General features: G+C 35.4%; 1 protein-coding gene across 2 annotated transcripts in view; it reads left to right on the top strand.

Moving 5' to 3' along the window:
- Atg10 (autophagy related 10) overlaps positions 1–27,950 on the top strand; it is a 273,170-nt gene that overhangs the window by 166,835 nt on the left and 78,385 nt on the right. For both annotated transcript variants that reach the window (XM_076856054.2, XM_076856056.2), the window contains exons 4-5: positions 1,476–1,614; positions 19,609–19,706. In XM_076856054.2, coding sequence (XP_076712169.1) covers positions 1,476–1,614; positions 19,609–19,706 — 237 coding nt within the window. The remainder of the gene's footprint in view (positions 1–1,475; positions 1,615–19,608; positions 19,707–27,950) is intronic.

Raw genomic sequence — 27,950 nt, 5'->3', positions numbered from 1 at the left:
AAAGAAGTTATAAGTGCTAAATAACCCAGTTATTGAACAAAAAGAATCTGGATTAAGAGAATTGTTGTAAAGATCTAGATACTCATGCCTAATGAAAATTAAAAACAAACAACAAACAAAATCTTCTTTCTTGACACTATTAATTTTCTGAGTCTGGGATGTTTATTTTAGTGATATATCTTTGGTTATTTAAATTATTGTATTTAATTGATAGTGTTTACTGGGATTTAGTGAAAAATATTTTGTAAATATCTCCTGTTGTGATTTATCCATAGTAATATCTCCTCAATGAACTGACTGTGAGCAGGGAATTAGTAAAGGAGACACAGATCTGGAAAGCAGTCCTGGTTCTACTTATCTCTACAGGCAGCCTTATTTTATATTGATAAAGTTTGAAATCTTTCCTATTGTTCATTGTTGCTGTTATTGCTTTAATGAGAAGCAGAAACAAGCCAAACTCACCTGTTTCATTCCTTCAACTAAAGTAATTTCAAAGGAAATTCTTTAGCCCATATAAATAAGTGCCTGTGGAGGGAATCAGACTCTAATTCAAAGAGTCCAATTAATTTCTTCTAAACCTTAAGATCCTTTTGTTGTTGTTGTTTTGAGATGGAGTCTGGTTATGTTGCCCAGGCTGGTCTAAAACTCCTGGGCTCAATTGATCCCTCTGCCTCAGGCTTCCTAGTAACTGGGACTATTGGCACCAGCGTGCCTGGCTCAAGATACATGCACAGGAAACCAGCACGCATTGAAAAAAAAAAAAAAAAAAAATCAACCAATAAGAATAATTAGGTGAGAAGTGAAATGACTATCCCACTTATAAAACCTTGCTTAACTTGACATTAATGTTTGCCATCTACTCTATTATAAATCAAGATTTGTTGTGGAACTATACCAAAGATAGCACAATAATGAAGAAAACAGAATCATATCAGGATTTCAAATATATCTAACAAACTCAACCTCTTGCAAAATAACTTTCTTATTCAAAATGGAACTGGGAATTGTTCAGCACACAATGAATCATCTTTTGGCAAGTACAATAGAATCTTTAGGGACATTTCACAGCCTCTCATTCAATTGTTAGGATGTTTTTAACTTTCACAGGTAGGGAAGAAGGTAGCTTGTATAGCCCTCATCTTGTTGCTAAAATTGTACAGTAAAGATTTTTAGAGTTGCTGTTGCAAAAGATCTTTTTTTCCCTTCCTGTTTCTTTACCCAGAGCTTCTTTGTCTACCCAAAACAATCTGGAATTACTTACTGCTAATGTTTTCTGGTTTTACTATTTATCCAGGACTCAAATGTTAAACATTAATATGGGTAACTCCCTTTTCCTTACCTCATAGTCCTATATTTATTTAACTGTTATCTTGCAAGAAGGAAATTTCATCTTACCCTTTCCATGTAACTACTTTTTTTTTTTTTTTTTTTCTGACCAACACGTTTTGTTTTCTTTTTGCTTTTTTTTTTTTCAGGAGGTTTTAGAGGTACCCTTGGATGATTCTGAAGTGACGGAGACTGCAGCAGCATCTGAAGTGATTAAATATGAATATCATGTCTTATATTCCAGTAGCTACCAAGTGCCTGTACTTTACTTTAGGGCAAGCTTCTTAGGTAAGACCATTTCTGAAGCTAAAAGTAAATTCATAACATTTACATATAAGGCAGAATGCATATTTGGAAAATCATTCTTGAGAGGAAAAAAATAGAGTTAAAAATAAGAAAACTGTGGGTGAGGTAAGGTTTTACCAGTAAATTTTCTCATGCTTCAGAAAGAGAATCAAGACTTCAGAGTGAATGATATCATCCCAGCCTTAAGTCTGATCTTCAGAATCTTGGCCTTCTGCCTGAAGTTGACTAAGCCCCCTGACCCTTTTTCTTTACTTTAAACAAGTAGGAACAACTTAAAGCTACAAGGTTTATTTACTTCTAACTTTACAGTAAGATTTTCTTTTAATCTCAAGTGATCCCATTAACTCAAAAGCCCCTATGCCTCCTTCCCCAAAAACTAGTGATTATTTCGAGAAATGTTTATCAATTAGTTTAAGCCGTATTTAAAAATAGAATGAACATTTCCTTTGGCCATCTATACATCTCCAATGCCTTAGCTTCCTGTGAGGCTGTTATTCAACTTGTTCCCCTGCCAAGAAGGTGGAACACCCTGTCTCCTTGGGGGCCTTTGCTAATAAAGCTTACTTAATCAGCAGCCACATGGAGTCCTTACCCTGCAGTGCAGCTGAGACTCCCTCTCAATGTCCACTGCCTGAACCAGGTCAGCATTGGGACATCCTGCCATGTGGTTTAGGGACCACACAAAACTCCCTGTCCAGCCCACCCCCTACCCTATGACTCCTTTTATGTATGGACTTATCAGAAGCACTTTGCATTTTGAACAGCCTACTAACTTTTTCTGGGTAGCTAAGACATCTGAATTTAGCCAATGATATTTTATTTTTAATTAAAAAGTAGCTTAAGCTGCTTTGAATGTGTATTTGGTAGATTTAATCACTTGCTGCCTTATATTGTTTAATGGTCTCTAATTTTGCAGTGCTGACGGTTTAACAAGCACTTAGGATTTAAAACACAAGAACAAATTCTTATGGACTCCCTGGTGAGAAGATTTTAATCTGAGGTGCACTTCCTAAGAACTGACAATTTGGGGTAAATTTTCAACATGGGACATAGGAAATTGAGGACACTGATAGTTTACTAATTCACAAACTCTTGCTGCAAATTTATCTGTATGATTGTTACCAGCTTTTAAAACACTGACTTTATTGTCATTACATTGGGTTTGGAGCCCAGGGGTTAAATGGAGATTTCTTGTCAGTTAACTGTGCTTTACCAAAATCAGGAGTTATATTTATTACTTGGGTGGGAGTGGAGGGGAATGTCTTTCTTGGATCTGGTTTGCAGTGGCTCTGCCTTGTACCTTCTAGATTCAAAGACAAGTGGAGGCTGTAGGTAGAGGAAATAGGGCACTACTTCTTCAATACTGTACTTTCATATAATTAGTATTCACCATAAGCAGTTAATCACCAGAGAAGAGCTCCCAGAGACAAAACAAGTTGTTTAGCTTGTCAGCATTAGGGAATCGGAGGTGTTGAAACATGACTGCTTCTAGCTGGAAGTGGGTCTTGCCGAGGCTGGTGGATGAGCTCATACGTGTGCTTTGCTCTTGTGTGCCAACAGCTCCCCTTACAGTACAGCACAGTAATTGTTCCTGTAAGTCCAATTATATTTTAATGACATTAGTATATTTCCTCAAATCTTTTCTTCATTATGATTTTCTGTTCCTTAAAAACATACAAGCATGCGCAACTAGTAGTCTTGGATTTTGTTTATATACTTTTAAGATGCCCTTCATCTATGCTTAATAAGAGAAAATCAAAACAAGAAATATATTTTGTGTGGATACATTTCTCCCACCTCTAATTCTGTGTTGAACAGAATGGGTAGTAAGAATTTTAAATTTTATTTCAGTCCAGAAGGCATTCAGTACTTACTTGCTTAGATACATTAAAATATCAAATTTAATTTTTACAAGGCATAATGTAGACAAGCATGAATACGGTTCTTTTCTTTATCAAATCCTAATAATTTCTTTTTTCTTTTCCTCCTAATTCAAAATCGTGGGTATCCTAAAAAGGTATAAACCTTTGCTCTGGAGTTGTAATTTTTCATTTATTCTCCCCAGTCCTTTTCCTCTTCCTTTGATATCTGATTACCCTAGCTCTTCATTTGTTTGTTAAACAAATCTCTGACTGTGTAGTGAATGGATTCCTAATGCCTTCCTCTTATTCCAGGTCCAGATTTTTCTTTGTCTCATTCTAAGAGAGTTCCGACCTAGAAAAGGGATGATTGTAAAATTTCTCGCCCAGGGGTCTTTTTTGTCGTTGTTGTTTTTGCTTCAAAAATAGTTCACTTAGCCTTGTTTTTGATACTTAGAATTTTGTTTGCCTTTGATTGTTAGTAAAAATTAATTTATCTTTGCTCTGAATTTTCTTCCGGTATCTTTTCTTTTAATAGGAGAAGCAAACCAAGTAGTAAGTAGTTTCCATTTAAATTTGCATTACCCTTTCTTTTATTTTATTTTATTTTATTTATTTTTTTATGGTGCTGGGAATTGAACCCAGGGCTCTGTGCATGAAAGGCAAGCACTCTATCAACTGAGCTGTATCCCCAGTCCTTTCTTTTATTAACTGGTTTAGATTTCAGAAGGAATCTTTATTCTACTTCTTGAAATATAAATTTATTGAATTGTGAGTTCTCCTTAATCCTATATATGATCCAGTATCTACCAGGCCAGTTAGTGTCCAAGACTCAGCTAATATGCCACCTACTCTTGTCCCTCCCATGTCTTGGCATATCATCTCATACTGTATATTTTACCATATTGCAAGTTGCACTATAACTGAACTATTTATTTATTTGAACCCTATATGGTGAGCTAGAAGGTGAGATTTAAGATAAAAAGAGTAATGAAGGAAATTTGATACCGAGTACCAACAAAATTAGAGGCTGTGTTTATGGCTAGCTGTGTGTTAAATACTTAGATAACACTTTATAAGCACTTAAACATTTTGATACTTTTTGCAATATCAAATATGGCATGGCATCAACAAATATTTATTGAATGAACCAATAATCAAGAACTTCTAAACATTTCTGAATATAGCCAAAAACTAAAATGTTGTGATGGTGCCTTCTTCAGCTGCTATTATGAGTTCTAAGGAGGAAGGAATGCTATTGTCCCAGGAGACCCAGGACCCAAACCTTCTATATATCTTTTTTTTTTTTTTTTAAAGAGAGAGTGAGAGAGGGAGGGAGAGAGAGAGAGAGAATTTTTAATATTTATTTTTTAGTTATCGGCGGACACAACATCTTTGTATGTGGTGCTGAGGATCGAACCCAGGCCGCACGCATGCCAGGCGAGCGCGCTACTGCTTGAGCCACATCCCCAGCCCAATAAATATTCATCTTTTTTTAGTTTTCAGCGGGACACAGCATCTCTGTTTGTAGGTGGTGCTGAGGACCCTTCTATATATCTTTACTGTTTAGTTTGATACTTCTCAAATACTATACCAGTAGTGGACTAAGAAAAATGGAACATCTTAAGGGCTCAAAAGTGAATATCCAAACCAGCTGAGAAGCCATTCTGCTACTTTAAAAAAAAAAATTAAATTACTTATTTATTCTAGCCATTCTGCTTCTATAAACACATATTTTCATTTGAACCTTGAAGACATACAGCCAAATTCAAATGACATTCTTCTACATGCCTTTCATTTCTACTACTTGGGCCCATAGGAGCTCAGTTCCCAAGGCAATAGAATACATTTAAGGGAAGATAGAAGCTCTTACCAGTGTTGTGTTCTTCTCTAACAATTTTTGTCATTGTAGTTTTGGAAGAAATGGTGGAACACAGTTAACTTATTTTTCCATTCAGCAATGAGTGATAAGTAAGTGCTCTTCTGTTTTTTGTTTTAGAACTGAGGATTGAACCCAGAGGTGCTCTACCACTGAGCTATATCCCCAGTCCTTTATATTTGTTATTTTGAGACAAGGTCTCACTAAATTGCTTAGGGCCTTGTTAAGTTTCTGAGGCTAGCCTCAAAAGCAATCCTTCTGCCTTAGCCTCCTGAGTTGCTGGGATAACAGGTGTATACAACAGCACTCAGGTCTTTTTGAAACACAATTGTTATTATCAGTTATTAGTTATTAGTACTATGCCAAAGTCTCCTATCCACTCTCCATCATTCTTATCATTCCTTGGCCTTTTAAATCCCATTTTGCCTTTGGGTCTTAGATTCTATCAAAAGTTTATGGCAGGAGCTAGGGCTGTAGCTCAGTGGTAGAGCACTTGCCTAGCAAGTATGAGGCATTGGGTATAATCCTCAACACCGCATAAAAATAAAATAAAGGTGTTTGCCCATCTACAACTTAAAAAAAAAACAGTAGAAGGGTAGTAAAAAAAATCTTAGGCATATACATAATGGCTTAACAAGAGTCCTGGGCTTAAATATTTTTCCTTTACTTTATAATGAGAGAATTCTAAATTTATTTCCATTTCAATTCTGTTTTATTTCTTCCCTGTCTCTTTTCCTTTGTTCTCAACCTCTATTGAGAAATGGACCAAGTAGTTCTTCTCATTTTCAAAATATTTAATTCTTTGGCTGACATATGGGTTCTTCTGGGGAGCTGTTTTGACACATTCTTTAATTAGTCAGAAAGGCTGCTTGTGAATAGAGAAGGAAACACTTCTTACATTCAGCAACTGAATGTCTGTTTACTGTAGGCCCAGAAAGTCAGAGTATAGAATTAAAAAATCTTACCTGGTACTTCATGTGAAATATCTGTTTGCTTGTTTTAGGGTGCTTATGGAGAAATAGGGTGAAAGAAATAGCCACAGAATAATTCCTTCTTAAAAGCAAGTATGAACCAAACCAATTTAAAGGACAGGGGAAAGAGAATAAATGGAAAGTTTGGAATTTAAGTGGTGTAGAAGTCATCAAGTAGGAGAAAAAGAGTTGTTTATTCTTTGGAACATGAAATGCATAGAGAATGATAGGAAGAAAGGTGGGGGTTGGGAGAAGTTGAAGAATAAAAATAAAGCATTGGTAGCTCTGTCCAACAACATTAGAGCGCTGGTTAGCTTTGCTGAAGAGGATGGGAAAGCATTGTAGAAGGGGAGCAGGGTGGCTGCTGAATTGTTGGACCTGGAGAGACCATGACATATTTTGGGAACATCAAGAGAGCTGTTTGGATTAGGAGTTCCCTCAAGATAAATTATAGAAGAAATGGTTGAAAACATGTGTACAGGTCAAATTATATTGAAGGGTTGGAGAATCTGAAAAAAATGTGAAAAATAATGAGCTGAAATGAATTGGATTAGATGCGGAAATTTCCTAGAAATTACAATTAAGACAGGAATAAATGAATAATATTTGAGGAAAAGGAACTTGTGCTTTCTTATTGTCATTAGCATTATTAATTTTTTTTTGTACTGAGGATTTAACCCACAGGTGCTTAACCATTGAAATACATCCCCAGACCTTTTTATGTTTTCATTTTTGTGATGGGATCTCACTACTTACTTATAATCTTGCTAAGTTGCTGAAGCAGACCTGGAACTTGCAATTCTCCTGTTTTAGCCTCCCGAGTCTCTGGAATTACAGGTGTGCACCACTACAACCAGCATCAGCATTCTTAAATTTTAAAATAATAACCCCTCTTAACGAAAATTAACTGTAAAGAACCTATTTCATATTTTCAGGGGAAAATTTCACAATATAGTAGGAATTAAGGCAGGTTATTGAATCAGAAAAAATGTGGATTGGAGAGATAAGGACTTTGGTTCAGTTTATTAATTACAAAGAGTGGAAAATAATTTGATAGAAAATTTAATTTAGAATCTCATTTGATTTTAAAGCATCTTTAAGAAAGTTTATAAATTGGGCTGGGGGTACAGCTCAGTGGTGAAGTGTTTGCCTACTATATGTGAGGCTCTGGGTTTGAACTTCAGTACCATGAAAAAAAAAAAGAAAGAAAGAAAGAAAGTTAGTTCAAATATTTACATTTATATTTATGTAAACAGTTAATAAATCTAGCCAAAGTCATAATAATGAGCAAGAATATGAATTTTGGTGGATTAAAAAGAGATTCTGGGGATTTAAATGAGATTTGAAGAGCAAACAGTGAAAGTTATTATGAAAAATAATGAAAAGTTATTTAACTAATATAAATAAATTCAAACTGAAAAGTCCAAATAATTGAGAAAATTTAATGAGAATAATTTGTTGAACCTTGTACATGTTGGAAACATTAGGGGAATTAGAGTAGAGTAGGATACTGAGTTAGAACATGATAGGAATAGAATCACATTAAAAAAATAAAGCCTTGGTTTAATAATGTACTAAAGTGCAAAAGAAGTATTAAAAACTGTGGAGACAGAATGATCTAAAGGTTTATTCTAACTCATGTTAGTACAAAACACCATGTAGGGGCTGGGGTTGTGGCTCAGCAGTAGAGCACTTGCCTTGCACATGTGGGGTACTAGGTTGGATCCTCAGCAACACATAAAAATAAATAAACATAATAAAGGTATTGTGTCCATATACAACTAAAAGAAAAATTAAAAAATAATAAAAAACCCACCATGTATACAAAAAGCAACAAAATTTAAATAGACCCAGATGCCTGAAAAAGGAAATAAAAGGTAAGTAAACTTATTTTCTTGCCTGTAAGAGACTGTATTTCAGCTTTCCTAGATAGGTGATTGTGCTTCCATATAGGAGAAACATCTCTTTGCTTTTACTCTTGGCAAAAGAGACTCTGTTTGAAACATCCATTGAAATGTGTATGAGTGCCTACTGTGTACACAGCACAAAATTTAACTGTTTTTTTAAATAAGCTGGGAAAAAAAAAAAAAAAAAACACAGCCCAACTTCTTACTAGCTTATTGCTTTTCCCCTTGCTTTAAGTTATTAAAGCAGAGTTAAAGTCCCCACATTAGGTACCATGTTGAAAAGGTAGAGGTTGCATTTTCCATGGAAAGGGATCAGCCAGGTTAGGTGTGAAATAGTCTGAGTGCTGGTATAGGAGTAATAGGTCCAGTAATAGGTTCTGGGGTGCCAAGGTTTGAGGGAAGCCAAGAGTCCAAACTGCTGAGAACTGAGGTACTAAACTGAGAGATTGAGATAAAAACCTCAGAACACTTTGGACATGATTGAAAATGGGTATCCTCTGTTTTAGAACCAGCAGGCCTAACGTTGCAGATATCTATTGGATCTTTTAGTCCTCAGAGCCCCTGATCAATAATGGCATCTCATGGTTGATGTCTCAGGTATTGTATGGACTCAGTGTTGTTTTCCTTAGGACATTTTCCAATTCAGCAACTCCTAAAGAAGATCTTATATGTATCTCTACTAGGTTAAGTATTTAATTTAAATGAGAGATTATCACATTATTTTCATTATTATGAATTTCTTAACACAGTGTATAGACAGTTTAAGATGACTTATAATTGCTTCTTTATGTGCTGTTGAATGTGCCTCATAAAAAATAAAACGTAAAAATTTCTTATGTAATTAGAAACCATCTTACATTTATTTTTCTACTCAAAATTACTAGGCAAATATATTAAACATTTGAGTGGATAATTTTGAAAATAGTTACCAAGCAAGACTTTTAAACCATCTATTTAGGTTGTATTAACTAAGTATCCTTGGTTGCAAATAATTAAACCTGATCATGAAAAACAGAAAAGGACTTAGAGGTAGATCATAGAGTCAAGTGAAGATAGAAAGGTAGAAGGAGAGAATCTCTAACTCCCTTTGGCTTTAGTGGTGGGAAATGGAACTCTGATTTACACTTATTTTGTAAGTCCTCTCTCAGTTTGGAATTATGTTTGGATACTGAGAATCAGATATCCACTGTCTTATCTGCAGCTGCTCAATGCTATGAGTTTACATTAAGTATGAGGGTTTTTTTTTTTGTTGTTGTTAACGCAAAACATTGAATCAATGAATTTTAAAATCATGATTATTCAGTCTTTATTCCTAGCAAGAATTGTGCCATTTGCTCTAGAAATCATGTACTTTCATCTCTCCATATATTTGAAAATATTTATGCACAAGGTATGAAGATATTTCTTAAATGCAAAGATGGATAAAGGCTCTCAGAGGTGGTTTATGCCCTCCAAGAGCTGACTGTCTACTTAGGGAAGTAAGATAGGACTGAAATTCACTGTAAGAAGTCGAATATGTTAGGGGCCATAAGAGAGGTAAAAAGTGACATCAAGACTCAGAGTTTTGAGATGATCTTGAGCTGGAGTGATCAAGAAAGGCCTTGGATGAACCGGGCACCAGGGAGCACTCCTGTAATACCAGTGGTTCAGGAGGCTGAAGCAGGAGGATCATGAATTCAAAGCGAGCCTCAGCAACTAGTGAGGCCCTAAGTAATTCAGTGAGACCCTGTCTCTAAATTTTAAAAATATATTTTAAAAAGGGGGGTGGGGATGTGGCTCAGTGGTCAAGTCCCCCTGGGTTCAATCCCTGCTACCAAACAGCAATAACAAACAAACAACAAAACAAAAAAACTAGGAAGGCCTTGGCTGGACATGGGATTTGTTCATGCAATGATGTGGGGAAAGCAGTACAGGTCTAGGGAGAAAACGAGGAAGGCAAGATTCTAGATACTCCTACGTTAGCCAGATTGATGAAGACCATTATTAGTGGCAACAAAAAAGCACAACTAATGTGTGCATCACTTTACAGTTTACAAAGTGTTCCTGTGTATAGATACATAAGAATAGTGGTGGAAAATACAGGATCTGGAGCTAGGAAGCCTTGGTTTTGATTTCTAGCTCTGCTGCTTACTATTTGTATGACCTTGCATAAGGAATTGAAATTTTCTGTTTACTGTCTCCCATCAAGTGAAAAAATATTTGAGACAACAATAATACCTATCTTACAGAATTCTAGGATTGTCACTAATATTATGAAGTGGGCTTGGCACTGCCAGCTTTTAGTCCTGCCAGCTGCATTTTGTGTCTTGATCCTTACAATAACACTGAAGGTCAGAACTGTTTTTGTCTTCATGCACTAACACAAAAACTGAGTGCTCAGGGAGGTTCAATGATTTATTATAGAAAACTATGGAGATGGGACTCAAACTCTATAGCTACTTTTTTTCTGCATGACACTCATTCAAATAATTAAGTGAAATTTAAGAAACATCTAAGTTAAATTAAGTAATTGATGTTGTATATAAGTAAAAAGAAGTTGCCATAATCTATACTTACGGAATTTTGGCTTAGATTTCCTAAAATGAATAAAGATACAAAGTATTAAAATATTTGTAGAGATAAATAAAATTACAGAATTAGCCAGCATAGTAGTTGATATGAATGTACATGAACAATTATACTCATTTCATATCACAATATAATTTTCTCACTGAAGCAAAAATGAATTTTCTCCTTTGGTGAAGCATCCTCTCTGCCTCATTGTGGAGTATGACATGAATTTTTATATCCTTCAAGGCTCTGTTGAAGACAATCTGTTGAACAATGGCATATTTCATTATGAAAAATATACTCTTTCCTTTTTATTTCCAGTGACCACATCCAGAACATTATTCTTAAACTTACTATGAATAATTTATATTCGTTCTAAACTTCATTTTGGTAGTTAAAAATTTTTAGTGAAACCATGCACAAGAAGGATGAAGGTAACTTCAGTGTGCTTGCACTAGAGTTAGGTAGTGTTAGTGAAATATCTCATGCCATTATTGGATTCATGAAAACTAATAGCCCTGAGAAATTTAATTTAGGAAGCTGCATATTTTGAGTAATATATAGATTACTTGACATGTAGGTTATTATTCAATTGAGAGATTTTATATGAAAATGTTAAATTAAATGCTACTGGCAGTTGCTAAAGATTGTACTTTTTAATTATTCTATTCCAATTTTTGCTCAATGTCTCTTCCTCTTTGTCATTGACATTTTAGGTTGCTGACAGAGCATTACTTTAGCTTAAATATGTATTATCATTCCAGGTAACCAGCATATAGTAGGCATTCAACAAAATACTTTTTAAATAAATGACTTCAATTTACTATACTCATTTTGTGGATTTCCAGGAAATTATTTTGTTTTATACTTTAATTGTTCAAGTATTTGAAGGATTTTACTGAGCTTCTTGGCCTTGATGTTATGATTAATAAGATTTCTCATTAGCTAAATATGTTAAATTTAGTGCTACTGTGTATCTTGTATTTGAAACTGAGTGGTTGTTGATTGAGTATATTTATGTCGTCTCTGACTGAGGCCAGACAGAAAAAAAAATAGACCTTCTTAAGATGGATTATGGCTTCTGATGGAGATATTTGAACATGTAGGTACATAATAATGTATTTTATGCACTTAACCAAGTATTTATTTATAGCCGTATTTTAATTTTTTTGTTCTTTAATTTTTGTCAGTAAATAGGTATATATAAAATACTTCAAGTTTCTGCCCCATTTAAGCTTTTTTTTTCTGTGATGTGGTTCATGGCCTGTTTGGCAAAGTGGTTTCAATGGGATTTCTGAAGGCTGCATTTTGTTCTTGAAATAATTAGAGTTACAATCGTATTTGAATACATTTGAGGTGTCAGTAGTACATGTTAAAGGTCTTGAAAATATTTCTGATTATGCAAAAATAATCTTAGTACTAACTTTTGTCTACCTTTGATCATGAAGGTGTGAATTATGACTAAGAAAACCAGTGATGAAGGCTGAGGAAAGAGAACCCACATTATACTCTTTTAAGTCATTATTGTCAAAGGGAAAAAGCTGTATTTACCCAGACCTTTTAGAGTGTAAATGGTCATTGGAAACAAGAGGTTCATAAAGCAGGGGAAAAGCAAATTACAGACTTTTCCCAAATCACAGGGCTACAACTCAGCACATTTTGGAAATTACAGATTTTGAAACTTCTAATCCTTATGACTAAAAGTCAGCAGATAGTTATCCTTTAAAGGGAAATTTGTTTTGAGACAGAAAAATAAGTTGGAGCAAAATATAGGGAATATAATGGGTATACTTTAAAGAAAATTAGTTGTAGATGGATACAATATCTTTATTTTATTTTTTATGTGGTACTGATGATCAAACCCAGTGCCTCACCCGTGCTAGGCAAGCACTCCTCCACTGAGTCACAACTCCAGCCCTAATGTGTATACTTTTTAAAATTATTATTCAAACCTATTTTGTGACTACAGAGTAATTAGTTCCATGCCTGGCTCTGAAGACACTTCCAAAAGAGCAATTCCACTGACAACATTACAGCATTGTTGGAATAAATATTTGTTGAATTTGTTGAATAGTCAGTTAACCTCCCTAGGTGACTATTTCAAAGAACAGTGGTCTTATAAATATTTAAGTCCTGATATGTTTGTTTTAAGCATTTAAATTCTGTTCCTTACAGCCCCACCAGGCCTACCATGCTCTGGCAGGGGTGCCAAACAGAAGAGTCTCAGGAGGCACTGAAGAGACTTTGCAGCAGCCCTTGAGAACTACTCAAGTTATAGAAGACATAATATACTCAATCAACAACCACTCAGTTTCAAATACAAGGATCATGTATTTTGATAAGGGGATTATAATTGCTTATTGACCTTCCTCATTTTTCCTAAGAGGGTTGAATTTAGGAAACTGGTTACCACAATCTGGAGAGTCTAGTCAAGGAAGTCATAACTGTCAGAATTGTCCCAGTCAGAATAGCCTTTATATCTTATACTCAATTGTGTTTGCAACTTTTTTCTAGTTGTTTCTGAAAATTGGGTTAACATGAAAATGGGGTTTATTGTGAAGCAAAGTTACCCCCTAAATCAAGCTTCGCCATGCTTCTTTGGGAGTTCAGCCAGGGACTCTACTGAGGCAGATGCTTTCCTGGTCACTTGTGGCTGCTTTTCTTGCTATAGCGCACTCCTCTCTGCAAGCTAGTTTCCACTGGGTACTCCTGACTTCTGTATCCTCATAACCTGGGCTCGCTCATGGCTGTGACTTGCTGTGGTACAAGTCCTTCTTCTCATTTTGTACTATCTTATAGTTCCAGCATTGCACACACTGGTCTAGATGCTGGGAATAGAGCAGGGAACCAAACAGTCAAGGTTCCTGCCCACGGGAAGTCTACACTGTAGGTGGAAGAGACTCCCAAATAATGCATAAAGAACAACAAAATAATATCATACAATGATGTGTCCAAGAAAGGTGAATGAGCATTTTTGTTTGATTTAGTTCAAATGTTTGAAGGAGATACAGAATGTTACCCTTATCAAATTTAAGTCAGGGGATGCCATGGCTCTGCTGAAAACCCTGCAATGTCTCCTTGTTTCAAAAGCCAACATCCTTTTAAAAGAAAATATAGGAGTAAATCTTCATAATCTTGTAATAGATCCAGATATGTATTAGAAATGACATCAAATGCACAAACAAACAAAGATAAAAAACAGATAAGTTGGATTTCATCAAAATTAAATCTTTTGTGCCTCAAAGGACACCAACAAAGTGAAATGACATCCCACAGAAATGGATAATTTGAGAGTAAATATATCTGATAAGGGACTTGTATGTAGAATACATAAAAAGCTCTTAGGCCTTAATAGCAAGACAAATAACCCTGTTTAAAAACAGGGCAAAAAGATCTGGATAGACATATATCCAAAGAATATAGTGCCATGAAAATATGCTCAGTGTCACATATGATAAGGGAAAATGCAAATCAAAAATCACAATGAGCTACCATTTCACACCTACTAGGATGACCATAATGAAGAGACAAAACAATACCAAATATTGGAAAGAATGTAGCAAAACTAGTACCTTCATATACTGTTGATGAGATATTAAACAGTGAAACCATTTTGTGAAATAGTCTGGTAATTCCTCAAAAGGCTAAATACAGAGTTGCCTTAGGACCCATCAATTCCACTCCAACAGAAAGTAAATTAGTGGTTTCCTAGAACTGGACAGGTGGAAGCATTATGAGAATGACTGCTAATGAATTTGGGGGTCTCTCTTTTCAGGTGTTAAAATGTTCTAAATTTGATTGAGGTGATAGTTACATAACTCTGAGACTTACCATTGAGCTGTGCAATCTAAATTGGTGAATTGTACATATGTGAATTACATATAGCCTTTTCTTAAAAAAAAAAAAAAATGATGTCTTTAATGCCCTGAAAGGGATTCCCTGAGTCTATCCTGTGGTAGCCCTGCTACTGGTTCACTCTCCTCTCTTCCCTCTTTTATTCAGGGATCTTCAGAGCTAATGCCTCCCAGTGTTTGCTCACAGGTGATCTAAAATCACAAACCCACCCCTCGCCAGCACTCCTTGGTCTACTCTCCTTTTTCTTTTTTACCATAGTCCACACCACACTTTTTAACATGCTTTGCAGTTCACTCACTTATATTCATTGTTTATCATCACACCATTACCCCTTTATGCCCCCCACAAGAATGCGCAGAAAAACATTGTTTTGCTTCCTGATGTATCACAAAGGCTTAGAATAAATGCTTGGCATATATTAGGTGCCAAATTATATAAATATCTGTTTCTAAAATTAACTCCTTATCTCATTACATGAGGGAGAATCTTGATGTGGCAAGATACTAGTTCTTCTGTCTTGAATTAAAAGTTATTTTTCACTTTGACTTAGTAATTCCCTTCTACTGAATTTATCAAAAGAAAATAATTGAAAAGAAGAAAAATTGCTTTGGCTTAGTTCATGACTCCTTTGTGCCAGGTACCATTTCAAAACTGGTAATAACTCAAGTAACCAACATCAGAGGAATACTTAAGTAAATTGCAGTGTATCGTCATAGTAGAATATCACATAACCTGTAAAATCATAATTATTACTTTTATCCAGTGTGGGAAATGTTTATGTTACAATACTGAATATGAAGATGTATATAAACCTGCACCAACACCACTGATTTAATCAATTTAGTCAATCTTTATTGACCACTTATTCTGTGCCAAACCCTGATTCAGGTGGTGGATATATGCAGGAACTAGAATAATCAAGATCTGCCTTCATAGAACTTGCATGCTACTTGGGAAAGGCAGGAAAAGATGAAGGTATAAACAAGTAAGATGATTTCAGAGCGTGATACTTGCAGTGAGAAAAGCAACAGGGTGAAGGATTGACTGGTTTGTGTGAGTGAGAGGTGGGATGGAATCTCCACCTTGCCGAAGGACTGATTTATAGTGAAGAACGGCAGAGACAGCAACAGGGGCTATGGTGTTGCTTGGAGTTTATACCATTAGAGAGGTAAAACTAAGGAATGATGTTCACCAGAGCAGGATATTTATAATATTTATGTTTGAAACCAACAAAGGCAGGAACCAAGCTCTGGAGACTGTAGGAGATGACAAAGGCGATTGTTGGAGTCTTGAACTAGAACTCTGGTGCAGTGGGAATGGAATGGAGAGCACAGATCCAGAGAAATGTATAAGTGGTAATAGACCCTATTTTCATTATGAGACATGAGATTGAGAAAGAGGAATGTAGAGTAACTCCCAGTTTTCTGATTTAGTAGCATTGTGTGCAGAACAGAGAAAATGGATGATCAGGTGTCACTGTGTGTATATGTGGCAAGGGAGGGAGGGTTGTGGTGATTTTTTTCATTATTAAATACATTTTTAATACAATTTTTGGAAATGATTGGGATTAATTTCAGGGTCTTGTGCATGCTACACCCATACTGTACCACTAAGGGCTACCCCCAGCCTCCATACTATAACTTTTGAAATTAAGTTAAAATCAAGGACAGGAGAAATACATTTATATTAGTCATTCTGTTTTTATCAAATGATATAGAAAGAGCCTAAATAACTATTAATGTGGTATTGGCTTTTAAAAAACCAGAAAAGTTAAAACCATAGAAATTCTAAATCATTTTAATAATATGTATTCTTTGTGATGTAAGTAAAACATTCAGTTTTTATGTTTTGAATTCATTTTTAATTTTTGTGACTGTTACTCTAGGTTGACTAGAGCGGTTAATTCCTGTATTCTAAGGAATTCATTTTCTTCCCCTCTAGATTTGGTGTTGTCTGGAAATTTACGGTATATACTCTCAATTCTAGTATCAAATCTGGTAAAAATTCAATCACATTTGTTCTGGGTTTCTGCACTTATTACTGCATTTTGTATGAATGTTTCCAGCAGAGTATGCAGGGTTTTGACAGTGGTAACATCCAAACCATGTACTTCAAATATTGGCTGAAATATTTTAAGGAATAAAATTAAAATCATTACTGATTACCAGATATTAAACCAAACATTCTTCTCTAGGTCTACAAGGCTTTTTCTTTGAGGAAAAAACATTAAGAAAGGCATTCTTTTATTTGTTACTTTTCAGTATTTATAAAGCATATGCAGTATCTCTGCCCTTAGAGGCAGCATGGAATAGCAGGAAGAGCACTAGGTTGTGAGTCCTGAAACCTGGATGCTGACTTTGGCTCAGTTATGAACTGACTGCTTAATTCTACAGATTTGTGTTTCCCAAGACCTTGGTTGCCTTGTTTATAAAATTAGTAGTTATACCAGCTCTGACCTTTTATTATCCCACTACTTGAGTTCCTCTTTGACATTGTAAAAATTATCTTAAAATCATGTCATCTTTTTGTAATTTGATTATTTAGTTTGCTGTTTGACTCTGAAGTATCTCAGATTGTATTTTCAACATCAACACATATCACACAAACACACACACACACACACACACACACACACAAAAGCTTGCACACATGTGCATATTTTGAAGATGTGTACTGCTTATCTTAAGAGCAGTTTGGCCCTACTCTGTAAATGTGTTCAGAAAACAATATAACACAAATACTGAAGGCAGCTTGTTTTTAACTTGTAGCTAAACATGACATTCAAATGTTAATTGGATGAATAAATCTCGTTCATTTTACAGACATGGAAATGTCAATGGAATAAAACTATTTATCACAAGATAATGGTCTCCTGCCTCCAGATAAATGCCAAGATGAAGATACTTATTGAAAATGTATCAAAATATTCTATTGCTATTTATTGAAAATAAAGGTTGAGGAAAAGTTCAACTTTTCAGGTCAAACATGAGAAATGCCCTACTTATGCTATTAGTATATTACTATATCAAAGACAATGTGCATGGTGTAGAAACTTCGGAACATTCTAAGAAATAACAGTCCAGAAATTAATCTTTTCACTTTGAGAATTGCTGGCACAGTGGAGTTGGGGCTAGAAGGAGTTACCTAATATTTTTGAATTCTCATTGTACATCCAACATAGTCCTGGGTATATTCACTAATGTAAGCCTCATGAGAACAAAATTTGAAAAGAATTATTATCTTCATTTTACAGGTAAAGTTAAAAACAAAATAACTTACGGTCTCACAGAGAGTAATTACAAACATGAGTGTTTAAACAGCCTGAACTCCAAATGTAGCAAATTTCTTCAACACCCTTCCTTTTTACTTATACTTTGTAAATCTGAATACCATGATGCTTTTTAGTTTTTTGAAGATTTAGGGTAGATTATTTCACTGAGTTTTGTTGCACTTGATGACCAAGCACTTCTAATAATTCAGTATATAAGGTATTCTCTTTAAGTAATAACGCACACTTCCACAAGCCTTGAGGACTTGATAGCTCTGAAGGGCCAAGTAGTACTAAGTTCTAGCATTTAGATTCCTTCTTTCCAGGAGTATGTGTTTTGAAAGTCTCTACATAACTCCCTCTTTCTGCCTTTTTGAACTTAAGTATGTATTTTAGTCAGCGTTTTCATTGCTGTGACTAAGAGACCTGACAAGAATAATTTTAGAGGAGGAAAAGTTTATTTGGGGTTTATGGTTTCAGAGGTCTCCGTCCATAGGCAGCTGTTCCATTCCTTGGGGCTCAAGGTGAGGCTGAACATCATGGCAGAAGAGTGTGGCTGAGGGAAGCAGCTCACATGATGATCAGGCAGCAGAGATAGACACCCCACTCACCAGATACAAAATACATACCCAAGACATTCTCCCATTGACCCAATCACCAGCCACACCCTACCTGTCTTCAGTTTCCACTCAGTTAATCCCTATCAGGGTATTAATTCGCTGATTGGATTAAGGCTCTCAACCTCCTCTAGACCTTCTTGCGTTGTCTCACACATGAGCTTTTGGGAAACACCAAATATCTAAACCATGACAGTATCTATTTCTCCTCTTTACTCATCTTTCATATAATATAAGTGCCATAGTGATCTTCACAAAATATATTATTTGGGTTGTTACTGAATATGGATGGTTAAGTAAAACTGCCTAAAGAATTAAAAGGAGGATTATTGTTCACTGATGCTTTTTACCAATCTCTTCATGCCAACCCCTTCTCATGTCACTCCATCCTCAACAGTCCCTATCTCCACCCAGTGCAGCCACTGGGTGCTAATGTCTCCCTCTCTGGACTCTCAAAGAACTGAATTTTTCCTCTGGCAGCTATCTCTCTCTCCCTAGTATTTTAAATTATTCATAGTTTGTTATAGTTTCCCTGGTAGATGGTAGGCTCCTTACTAGGAGAAATTATGTGTTTTCTTTCTCCCTGTTCTCCATGATATCCAGCTGAGTGACATGGACATTGCACATAATCAAGAGGAGAGTGAAATTTAAAGAGACATGAGTACTGTGTCTTTGTTTTAAGGAACAGAGGAGGTATCAAGGTTTGACATATTTCTTAGTGAGCCCTTGTGAATATGGGAGCCAGTATACCTGGTCCATTGCCTATGCTTCGTATCTATCATTTCTCTCTAAAACACATTTAGCTTTTGTTTATTTCATAAAATTCCTGGAGGCAAGAGTGGGCAGAAAATTTAACTGCTACACTGATACAAAGGAGAAAAGTTTGAATGTTAAAATGTTTCTCAGGAAGAAAATAATAATTCACACAGGATGTTTTTGATATGCAAGTAAGGTATAACCTAGTAAATATATTTTTTAAAAGTCTTGGTACACTTCTAGTACTTTTAGATCAGCACCAAGCACCACTGTGTCACATGAATCACTAACAGTCTTGCCTTTCACCTTCTCAGATGGGAGACCGTTAGCCCTGAAGGACATATGGGAAGGAGTCCACCAGTGCTATCAGACGAGGCTGCTACAGGGACCATGGGACACTATTACTCAACAGGTTAGAGAATATTTTCATTTTATTGTATGTAATTATTTCCCTATGCTCATCTTTTCATCTAGTTCTCTTACCTACTCCTTTCCCTATTTTACTCTTCCACATCCAGATTTCAGTTCAAAGACAGTTTCCTTAAAAACACCTTCTCAAACTCAGACTTGGTTTAGACTCCCTATTATAAGATTTCATAACACCCTATAATTTTCCTTCATGCTTCTTATCACAGTTTTGAATTACATATTTGGATGATTTTTTAAAAAGTATTCAATATCTATCTTTTCCATTACTTTGTGAGCTCATTTATGTTCAGGCTATGTTTGTTTTTCTATTTTACTTTTCATTGTACATCTAATATCAGCAAAATACTTATCATATAATAGGTGCTCAACCACAGTGTATCCCATAAATGAAAATAGAAAGTAAGTTGGCACATACACTGAGAAGTGGGTGCTTTAAATTGTGTTGTCTGTGTTTCACAGTTTTACTCATAGGTGCATTTGCAAAATAGTGAACTTTTGATTAATAATAGGTTGGCAATAGTGATTTTCAAATGTAGAAAAATAGATCTGCAAAAAGAGATATATAAATATATTTGCAAAAGTAGACAAAATAGATCTGTCAATCATTTAAGTCATTATTACTGCCTTGCTAAAATCAGCAGTAATTATTTTAGAAATTTAAAAATACTCATCACCTTGCAACCAATCATGGTCTTCTTAAAAATTATTTTTACTTAAATCAAACATCTATTTTTTTCTAAGTCTCTGTTAAGCTTAATGAAAGCTTCCTTTAAAAGTGATTTTATGAGCCATTAGAATTTCATGCCCTCTTATGTATTTGATCATAATAATGGCAGTTTACCTCCCAATCAATGTTAAGAATCCTTAGCATCTCATAAGCAGTTCTTTAGCAATGACTGCAAGTGGCCATTCTCTACATTTTAATTGAGGACAAAACTAGCTTTAAGTATGTTTCACACTGCCCCTTAGGTTAAATTTTTTCCTTTCCCTCCCACTATCACACTCTGACCTCACCTGGAATGAGTAGTAAAGCCTCCGGCCTCTGGTTTTCTGTGCCTTTCCTCTCTAGTTCTTACCATTTGTCACGTCTTAACTTCTCGTGCTCTTGTCTCACTTATGCTCATGCCTGCAGCAGCTCCCCAGGGTCCTATGGGATGTAGTGTAAATGCCTTGCCTGAGCTTTAGTGACTGTCACTCGCAGGTTCTCACCTGCCCTGTGCGTTTTTCTTCGGTTTGTCCACTCTACACAGCTTCTGCCAAACATAGCTATTCATTTCTCTGTACCCATTTTGCAGTTTGTTCTTGGAATTCTTTCAGGTTTAATGCTTTCCCTCTATGCTCTATTTCCTACCTATTCTCTCATAAGTTCTTCTCTCTCTGAAACTACTGAAGCTCACAAAAATGACTCCCTCTGAAATCCAAGTTCTGTAGACCAGGCATATGTGGTTGCTATGAAGAATGATAATGTGATATATAAGCAAAGCAGCCCTAAAGATTTTTGACAAGGACATCTTACTTTATGCAAACTACTTTACATTAACCTTGAAGTAAGTATGTCAAAGTGAATGCTTAGAGTTTCAACTTCCTGTTTTGTCAGTGACTACACACTATCCAAAAATCTATACTGTAGAGTCAGAATCCACAGGACTCAGGAAATATTTAGTTGTTAAGAGTAAAGAAAAATGACAAAAAAAAAATAGAGGAAGAGAGTATCCAATATACACATGTAAATTAACTTTAGCCTTTTTCTCAGCTCCTTCCCAGTCAGTGTGCTCCCCAGCCCAATTCCTTTCCTTTTTCCTCTCACTAGTAGCCCTATTATTAATCTCCTCAATGCCAGTCTACAGTGCAATTCCTGGTGGTCTATGTAGTTTGCATTTTAATTCCACATGCCTCTGTTCAAAATCAAAGATTTTGAATTCAACTCTATTTCCTTAGTTTCCTCATCTGATATTGCTAGTAGATTTCTCTACATTGATAGAGTCCCTGAGATGTTAAACTAACCAAATAAAACAATAGAATTGACTAATGTATTTTAGTTTATAAACATTTGAGTAGATTTTTAAAAAAATTTTTGGTACTAAGGATTGAACACAAGGATACTGAACCACTGAGCCACATCCCCAGCCCTTTTTAATATTTTATTTAGAGACAGGGTCTTTGCTGAGTTGCTAAGTACCTGGTTAAGTTGCTGAGGCTGGCTTTGAACTCGCAATCCTCCTGCTCCAGCCTCCGGAGCCACCGGGATTATAGGCTACTACACCTGGCTGGATAATTTTTTTTTTTCCTATTTATAGTACTAGTACCTTCATTTTTGTTTGAAGAGATGTATGTAAGTTAGCATTACTATTTCTTTTCACTCACATTTTAATTAGTGCATTACAGTTGAACATGATGGTGAAATTTGTTGTTAGGTATTCATATATGCACATAAGATAACAATACAATTTGGCCAATATAATTCCCCAGACATTACTATTTCTATCAAGGCTGGAGTTCACTTAATAGGATGATTATTCAATATAACAAAGTGACAACTCTAAAATTTAGATGATCATTTATAATTTGTCTTATTGGAGTTTGATCTGTGGATATGTATGCCACTTGTAATTAAAAAAAAAAAAACAACTTTATTTAAGCTCTAGAGTTGCTCAACATAATACATGTCCATGCTTTAAAGACCAATCAAGGGAAACTCATTGGTAGCTATTGCACTATTTGGCATTTGAAAGTTGTCATATATATTTCCTTTGAAGGTCTTGGTTTTTAATCTCGTTGGTTATTGGGATGGTATTATGTCTTTTTATTTGCCTGAGTTCTTTGGAATAGTGGGACTTCATTTGTGTAAGACCTCATGTGGAGAAAAACAAGGTGTCCTCAGTGGGACTGAAATGGAGGGTATAATGCAGCCATAGGGGGAAATAAGCTGATAGAATATTGGTGGCATCGAATAGTAGCCATCGTTTTGCAGAAATATGCTAAAGAATCATTAGCTTGCAGACTGAACATGATAACGATATCCTGTCCTCTAGAGTGGCTTAAAAACAAAAGCAGCCTTTGCATAATACAAAATGCATTTTACTTCATTTTCAGGTCTGACTGTGCTCATATGGTTTGTTGCTCTTCATCTTTAGTAATCACACTTCTGTTCTCTCAGCATTGGTCTTGATGATATAGGCCTGCTCATGTCAGACGTGAACCCTCTCTTTTGAAGACAAGCCACTCATGAATCTCATACATTTGATTATGATGATTACTCACCTGCCTTTGTCCAACCTTACGGACTACCTATTATCTCAGCCCTGTAGTCCAATAAAGAACTTTCACAAGAAAGCTAACAGATGCCTAGATTGGATTTGTCTTTAGAGAATGACTGTTACAGTAACCATTACTGAAAGGTGTGAATTCTGTGTTTTAGGCAGAGCATTACTTTGAACTTGGCATGGGCTAAGTCACCAGATAAAAAAGGCCTATCTTCAATTTTGTTTGAAGATGTGTTTGCTTATGTGGGTGTGTAGTGGCCAAATAAGTAATTTCTTCTTCTTTTTAAAAACTTTTATTTTGGAAAAACTCAAACATACAAAAGTAGAGATAAGAAGATAAGAAACTCATGATGGTCTTATTTATTTATTGACTTTGGTGCTGGGGGTTGAGTCCAGATCCTCAAACATGCTGAGCCCACTCTACCACTGAACTACATTCATGTCTTACCAAGTCTGGAATTTTTGTTTAAAAGAAAATTCTAGACATCAAATTTTAGTTCATTCATAAATATTTAAGTAAGATAGGGGCTTTACATGAATGCTTATAACAGTTCAATTTACAATAGCCCAAAATGGAAACAACCCAGGTGTCTTTCAGTGAATGGATTTTTAAACAGACTGTAGCACACCCTTGTCATGGAATGCTACTAAGCACCTGAAAGGAACTATCTATTGATACACTTAACAACCTGGATGAATCTCCAGAAAATGATGCTGAGTGCAAAAAAAGTAATCCTAAAAGGTTGCATAGTGTATCATTCTTTTTCTATATTTTCAAAATGATAAAATCATAGGCTAGAGAACAGATTAGGGGTGGCCAGGTGCTAGAGAGGGGATGTGAGTGTAGCTTTAAAAGATAAAATGTGGAACGTATGGTGATGGAAATATTCTGTATATTCATGGAATCAGTGTCAGTATCTTGATTGTTGTAAGATACTATAGTTATACAATTTGTTATTATTGAGGGAAACTGGGTAAAAGTTATAAGGGATCTCTTTGTATATATTTTTTTCAATTGAATATGAATCTTCAGTTATCTCAGAAAAGTTTAATTTATAAAAATGGTAAGAAGTCTTAAAAATGCAAGTACAATTCTATCATCACAATTAAAATTAAAATTGCTGATAATTTCTTAATATCATTAACTAAGCAATTACTGTTTAAATTTCCCTAGTGTATATGTTTTTTACAGTTTGTTTGAATAAAGATCCAAACAAGGTCTACACATTTAAATGGTTAATATCTCTTGTGACGTTTCAAATCTATATAAATTATTATTTCTCCCTCTCTTTCTTCCTGATAATTCTTTGTTGAAATTTGCTTATCCTGTTGTGTTTTGCAGACTAGATTTTTTTTTAATTAATTTTTATTGTTGGTTGTTCAAAACATTACATAGTTCTTGATATATCATATTTCACACTTTGATTCAAGTGGGATATGAACTCCCATTTTTACCCCGTATACAGATTGCAGAATCACATCAGTTGCACATCCATTGATTTACATATTGCCATACTAGTGTCTGTTGTATTCTGCTGCCTTTCCTATCCTCTACTATCCCCCCTCCCCCCTCCCCTCCCCTCTTCTCTCTCTACCCCCTCTACTGTAATTCATTTCTCCCCCTGATATTTTTCCCCCTTTCCCCTCACTTCCTCTTGTATGTAATTTTGTATACCCCTGAGGGTCTCCTTCCAGACTAGATTTTGTTTTCCAGTTATGTCTGTGTGATGCTTAGTATGTTCCTCCTTACATATACTAGAAACTGGTAGTCAAATCTTAAACCTGGATAAAACTTAGGTGTTTTTTTTTTTAAGTTTCTTACATATATGACAATAGTGGAGTGCATTACATTTTCATTCTTTGTTGTTGTCATAAGAAGAATCCTTCATAGGTGTTTCTGGCTACTCCCAAAAGGAAGCACATGATCTTTAGTTATTACTGTTTATTTTGGCCATGTTAGCAGTCACTGATGATTATTATCTATATTTATTAATTCATTCAAAGGTTATTCATTGTAAACCAATGATATTTTAATGTTCTCATTCATTATTTATTAGTTGGACCACTTCTGCAATGACAAAGTATCTCCCATCAGCTTTGTTATCTGAGGTATGTTTTGTATAAGAAAGAAAATATGAATGCTTGATTCTTTCCCTTTATGCTCTAGCTTTCCAGATAATGAATTGGTTCTCTAGCCACCTCCAGAGGTGACTGAGAATTTTTTAAAAAATTAATTTTTATGAACTCATAGATATGAATGTTTTACACATTTCAGATCATTATAGTGACTATCTGTATTTATGTTCAGTTTGCTTCATTTGATAATTGACCATTTCTTTAAGTTGGCTCTTAGGTCATGTTGATAACATGTGTGTCTTTGATGGTTTTGGGAACTGGTAGAGCCTTTCTGTGAGTGCTGGAGACAGACAGATGGACTTGACTCTGAGGATCAGCACTTAGGCTGCATGACCTGTGGTAAATTATGAAGAATGAAGAATTCCTGTGTTTTAGTTCATTTTTCCATTAGAGATGATGGTGGCATCTACAGCATTGTAGGAAAAATGAATGAATCAGTAGATGTAAAATATTTTGAACATTATTTAGGACATAATAAACAATCAACAGATGATGTAATTTTCATAATCAGAATTATTATTATTTCCAGGTAAACATTTCAGTGATTCTTTTCAACTATTTATGATTAAACTAGGACAAATTTAGGATTTGACCCATCCTTGCCTTTTATTCTGGAATTGATATTAAACCCTTGATCCTTAGCCAAATGCGTCTACCTCAAGTTCTCTCTTTCAGCTCTATGCTGCTTCTCTTTCTTCTCCTATCTTACCTTCACTCTTTCATCAAAGTTTTGTATTTTCCAGGATGTTATCCTGACTTTTTTGGACGTTGGGCATATTTGCCTTCATGCACCCTGTGTTTGTCTATTTTGTGTTGCTAGAATAATATCTCTGTACCTGGGTGCTTTATTTATTTATTTATTTTTTAAAGAGGCTTATTTGAGTTACAGTTTTAGAGTCTGAAAGTCCAAGATTGAGCAGTTTCATCTCTTCAGCCTGTGGTAAGGGGCCCTCGGGTTGCATCACAGGAAAGGTAATGTTCATATGCATAATAGATCATATGGCCAGATAGGAAGCCAGAAGAATTCAAGGAGCAGCTTTGTTATTTCTAGTTTACTCCCAAGGGAACTAACTGGAGTCCCTTGAGAACTACATTAATCCCTCCTGAGAGCATCACCCCCAATGACCTAATCACCTTCCACTAGGCGCCCCCTCTGAAAGGTCACACTTAAACACTGCCGTACTGGGGACCAAGCTTTTAACATATGAACTTTTGGGGGACACACTCAAATCATACCTATATCATAGCAACCTCCCTTCTCCACAAAAATATGAAAATTATATTTATAACTATAAAGATGATTATGTTCATGTTACTAAAATATTTTATGACTTACAAGTTTCTTTTATTTTTAAAAGCAATTAAAACATTCACATGGATTTCTAAAGGTATGGTAAACACTAGGCACTGTGCCTACTCTAATGAATAAGTCTACCCTGCTACATCCCACCCTTTTCTGCTTCATCACAGGATTTTAGTTCTCTCATGCCCAAACAAGTCTTGCTGCCATTTCTACTATGCATAAGCTGACTACATATACTAATGTGATTGCCAACTCTGAAACTCATGAACCAGACCCATATCTTCTCTATATTCTCTAATTCTCAAACCAGAAAAGATCCTAGTGTTGCATCATTCTATACACACATGTATGCTTACTCATGGATATATGTACACATACATACACACTCATCCCTCTTAGAGAATAACCTTTTCAAAATTGCCTTCTTTCCAACCCCCTGCTTTGCTTTCCAGCCCTAAGAGGGGAAAGTTGTGTATAAAGCTCAATCTACGTTTTATTTCCTTCTTAATGTGTTCTTTCTAACACCTGAATGGCATGCTTTAAATTTTGAGATTCTTTGTTTTGTAATTCCACATTTTGGGGGTAGGTGAGTACAAGTAAATGGATGGGGCTGGGTAGATAAAATTGAAAAGAAACTCACTGATTACTTTCCTCATTTGGTCTCACCATTCAAGTAGTATGCGGGAACCAAGTTAAATATTTGTAGGGAGTTACATTTTGCATTTCTTGAATACCACTGACTTCATTTTGAAGACTTTTGCATTCCCAACACATGCAAAAGTATGATAATTTCAGTTGAGTTTCACTTTCTTTCCATGACAAATTTCTCAGGGTAAAAAAGTATCTAACAAAACACAACACACACACACACACACACACACACACACACACACACTCACACACACACACACCACCAAGCTCTTTAGGTACCTTTTGGTGAATAGATTGCTTTTGACTCTTAGTGATGCAGGAAATCACTGGTTAAGCATTCTTAAATAATGAAGCTTGATATGTTGCCTGGTGATTTATAATGATGCCTGATAAACTGATGATTTAATTGTGCTTCCTCTAGTAATAATCTTAAGTGCTCGAGTGAAGTTCCAGTGATTGGCTTTCTTCTGAACTCAGTCTCCCTGGAGTCTTTAGGCTTCTCTTTTACACAACATCCGATAACTGACTTTTAACTGCTCCTATTTTAAATAATACAAATCAATTAAAACACACAGCTGTTTAACAAAACTTCTCAGTGTTGGTATAGGTCTCGGTGGGTATTTCCTGATGGCTCATAATGACATCAATTTAGTGCACCTGGTAGGATCTGTGTGAACTGGAAGTGGTTTAATTCTTAAATGACAAGAAATTAAGAAGTCTTTATGGATTGCTGCTGCTTCTTCAGAATCACTGCCAGCTCCATTACTGCCTTCTTTCATGGTGAAGTTTTATTTAAATGGGACTGCAGACATCCTGGGATTGTTTTCTTTGGAATTTGTGATAAATTTGTTGAATCTGAGTTTCTTATTGCCTG

This window comes from Callospermophilus lateralis, chromosome 5 (assembly GCF_048772815.1).
Source record: "Callospermophilus lateralis isolate mCalLat2 chromosome 5, mCalLat2.hap1, whole genome shotgun sequence".
NCBI classification, from domain to species: domain Eukaryota; kingdom Metazoa; phylum Chordata; class Mammalia; order Rodentia; family Sciuridae; genus Callospermophilus; species Callospermophilus lateralis.
The sequence above is the reverse complement of the archived record's forward strand: the minus strand, read 5'-3'. Positions and strand labels throughout refer to the sequence as shown.